At 42.9% G+C, this 4,001-nt stretch overlaps 1 protein-coding gene across 1 annotated transcript; it reads right to left on the reverse strand.

The window, feature by feature from the left end:
- Positions 1-235: 235 nt before the first annotated feature.
- On the reverse strand, positions 236-3,402 carry LOC101857749 (fez family zinc finger protein 2). The gene has a single exon (XM_013088772.2). The coding sequence runs from the start codon at positions 3,362-3,364 to the stop codon at positions 1,607-1,609; it is 1,758 nt and encodes a 585-aa protein (XP_012944226.2). The 5' UTR covers positions 3,365-3,402; the 3' UTR covers positions 236-1,606.
- Positions 3,403-4,001: the final 599 nt, after the last annotated feature.

Consider the following 4,001-nt stretch of genomic DNA (forward strand, 5'->3'; position numbering starts at 1 on the left):
ATGTCTCATTGAAAATTACAACAACAAAAATTTTAATAAGAGAATTTAAGAAGAAAAAACAAACACCCCAACATTCTCCACGTATGATGTTACCTAAAAAATTTTTTTATCTAACAATATGACAGACCAAAGGCTAATGGATGCGACCTCTAGCATTGCGGAAAATTCATAATGGAAGCGAACTTGATCTTAGCTGTTAAATACATGTTAATGTAAAAGGCTCGTTTCTTTTTAAAAACTTGAAATGGCGTTAAAGAATCAGGAGAAAAAAAAATGCTTTTTAGAATAATAATTACTATCTTCACATATTGCGTACTTGTTTTTTCCAGTCTCTGTTGATCAGAGGACTTTTGAGCTACGTACAATTTTTTGATCTTTACTTGTGCTTTCAATGGCAGTCTTTTTTTTATTTTTTTATTTTTTTTACAAGATTCCTTTCTACAAAACTCAGGTTCGGTGTTTGAGCATTAATTTGTATTGTGTTGAATTCAAAAAGAGGGAGGGAGGAACATGTCGTTGGAAGGCAAAATACAACGTGTTGGTTCACTTACTTCACAATATACCCAAACTTATGTTGATGAAGTGACCCCAAAACACAAGCAATTTGAACAACACCCCCCCCCCCCCAAAAAAAAAAAAAAACACCCAAAAAAAACAACAACAAACAAACAACAACAACAACAACAAACAAACAAACCAAAATAATTAAATAAACAAACAAAGGGAATCAAATGAATTTACACCCTAAATTTTTCACAAATAGCTCCCAACAGCAGAAAGTATATTATTAACAATATCATTTAGATACACTGAATTCAACATTACCACAGTCTTAATGAATTGATTGGCAAAGTATGAGAAGATAGAGAAACAAATAATAATTAATTAAGTGCTAGTTCAACGATTTCATTATGTACACAGCACAATAGTTTAGTATATGTCAGCTGATGTCATTGGTGTATGAGTAGGGATGAAGCATTCAGTCACCAAATGATGTATTCAAACATTCATAAATGTATTTGTTTACATAAAGTGACTAATGTCTTTGTAGAAGTCGGCTTTCGAGAGTAAATACTCGCTCTTATATTTTGGATACATACATGACAATGTATAAATGAACTGTATCTCTGCGAAGGTTATATACTGTTCAATCACTATACACCTGGATTTCCACGCCAATGTTGTCTTCATAAAATGAGCACTCGCGTTTCACTTGAAAATGTCAACATACAGTTTCTATACCGATTCCATTTCTCTATTACTGTGCAGGTTGATTTCCACGTTGACCGTGTCATCATAATAGGTATAGACGTTTCAGTTAACGTTTACTAGTACACACGTTAATGCCGATTACAATTCTCAATCACTCACTGAGCACGTTGATTTATGATTTCACCCTAACTACGTCATTATAATTTTATATGTATTATTGTTTCAATTCCCTATTAAATACGTAAAGGGGGATAATACTTCTCAATCACTGTTCACGTTGATTTATGATTTCCACGTCAACTTCGTCATCAATATTATTATTATTATGCGTATTGGCGTTTCAGTTAACGTTCACTATCGTACTCGTTAATAAAAAAAAACAAAAACATGTTTCTCAATCACTGTGCACGTTGATTTCGACGTCGATGTCGTCATCATAGTCTGAACAGACGGAGAGTTCGTCACTGCTGACGTCGTCATGACTCACAGCCTCACTGCTGTTGGACTTGATGTCGTCATGGCAGTGATGTCCGTGCTCGCAGTCCATGTCATCCTTCCCATCTTCCTGTCGTGAGTGGACCTTTCGGTGCCTCTCCAGATTACTTTTATGCGACGTGGCGTAGTCGCAGACGTTACAGACAAAATCTTTCTGGCCGTTGTGTACAGACAAGTGCCGCTTGAGCAGCGCCTTTCTGCAGAACCGTCTGCCGCAAAAGTAACAGGTGTAGCCGTGGTAGTGGAATATCATGGCGTGTTCCCGGAGAGAGGCTTTCGTGTTGAAGAAGATGCCGCAGCATTCCAGCATTTTGGCGCTCGTTTGATGCATGGTCAGCATGTGGCGTTTGAGGTTGTTTCGTCTGTCCGTTGTGTAACGGCATTGTGGACACGGGAAAAGTTTTCGGCCGTATCCGTGCGATACTGGGTTGTCTATAGGGACGATTGGGGACAGGACTTGACTAGTGTTGACTCTTTCCATCAGTGCGCGGGACTGCGCGATTGCGATGGCGTTTTGGAGAGAGATGGATCTCTCGCTGAGAGCCAGGGATGAGGCTAAAAGCGGCGAGGGTTGTTGTTGTTGTTGTTGTTGTTGTTGCTGTTGTTGTTGAGGGGGAGGTTGTGGTGGTGGGTGGTGAGGGTGGGGGTTGTGAGGGAGACTTGCAGGGTGATGTGGTTGTTGGTGAGGGGCGTGTGGGTGGTGTGCTTGTGGGTGGGGGAGGTGGGGAGGAGGACGTTGAGGTGGTGGGGGATGAGGATGGGAAGGTGGATGCGCCCCGTGGTGAGATCCTATCCCGCCAGCTCTCCCCACCTGGAGAGGAGAATGTTGACTAGAGGACACGAGACGCCCCATCACAGCTCTGGACTGCGCCAAGGCGAAGGCGTTATGCAGAGACAACTGTCGCTCGGACATAGATAGGGCGTGTGAAGGATGAGGAGGGGCGGGGCCAGGGAGAACGTGAGCGGCCATTGGGGATCCAGGTAAGCCCAAACCGCCAATCATATTCGGGAAGAAGCCGCCCTTCGCAACTGCTAGAAATGCCAAAGGGTTTTCCACGGCTGCTGCTGGTAAGTGCCTCTGTAAGTGTTCGTACAAAGATACCGCAGCCCCGCCCACCCCGAGCGGCACTTTTGTCACAGTGACAGGTGAAAGAGGCGGTGACACTTTTGTGGGCGTGGTCGACATTTTAAAGGATTGAGTCACGTGGTGAGTGTCGGTGTCTGGAACAGTAGGGTTATTTTTAGACGACATCGAGGACGACAATGATGACGATTGTGGTGCCGTTGACGCAGCTACAGACAACGAGGAAGAAGAAGAAGAAGAAGGTGATGACACAGGCGGCGCTGATAATGATGAGTTTGAAACTGGCAGCGATGACGATAACGGCAGAGAAGACGAATTCGACGACGAGAGCTGTTTCATGACGGAAGCAGACGCGACCACAGCCGGCACCGGAGACGAGGCTCGGGAGTCTGATGACGTCACAATCGTGTGGACTCGGCTCATCTCCTCGACCTTCTTAGAGGAAGCGGAAGAACTGCTGGAACTGGGCGTGGTTCGGAGGTCGAGGGCGGGGTTCCACAGGCGAGGGGTGGGCTTTGGGGGCGTGTCCATGGGTAGCGGCAATGAGGGTACTCGGAAGGAGTAGCTGTCCATCAGCCCTGAGGGGCGGGGTAGGTGAATGGGAATCGGCCTGTGGAAAATAGAAATAAATGAGCTGAGTTAGAAGGGAGTTCAGGAGTTGATCAGTTTCTATAAATTTGAAAAATATTCAAAATGACCCCCCAAAAAACAAACAAAACAAACAAACAAACAAGCAGACAAACAAAAAGCAAACACACAAACAAACAAACAAACAAAAGAACGAAAGAACGATCGAACAACCTGTGCAGTTTCCACAACTTCTAGTACAATGTTTACATTTGTAGTAACAACCGCAGTGTTCCAAACACAAGCAAATGTAAAACAGCACGTTCTAGAATTATACCAGAACAACAACAACAACAACAACAACACCAAACAAAAACAACAACAACAACAGCAGCAGCAACAATATTAACAATAAAACAACAGAAACTGCAACAACATCAGGAAAGAGAGAGCATGAACACAAGCATCGTCGTCGAAGTTTATATAGAAACATTAAGAACATGTTTGTTTTTTACAAAATTCCTCAAAAAGGTCAAGTGAAGGCCAATGTCTATCTATCTATCTATCTATCTATCTATCTATCTATCTATCTATCTATCTATCTATCTATCTATCTATCTATCTATCTATCTGTCTATTTCTC

This window comes from Aplysia californica, unplaced genomic scaffold, assembly GCF_000002075.1.
Source record: "Aplysia californica isolate F4 #8 unplaced genomic scaffold, AplCal3.0 scaffold00808, whole genome shotgun sequence".
Lineage (NCBI taxonomy): Eukaryota > Metazoa > Mollusca > Gastropoda > Aplysiida > Aplysiidae > Aplysia > Aplysia californica.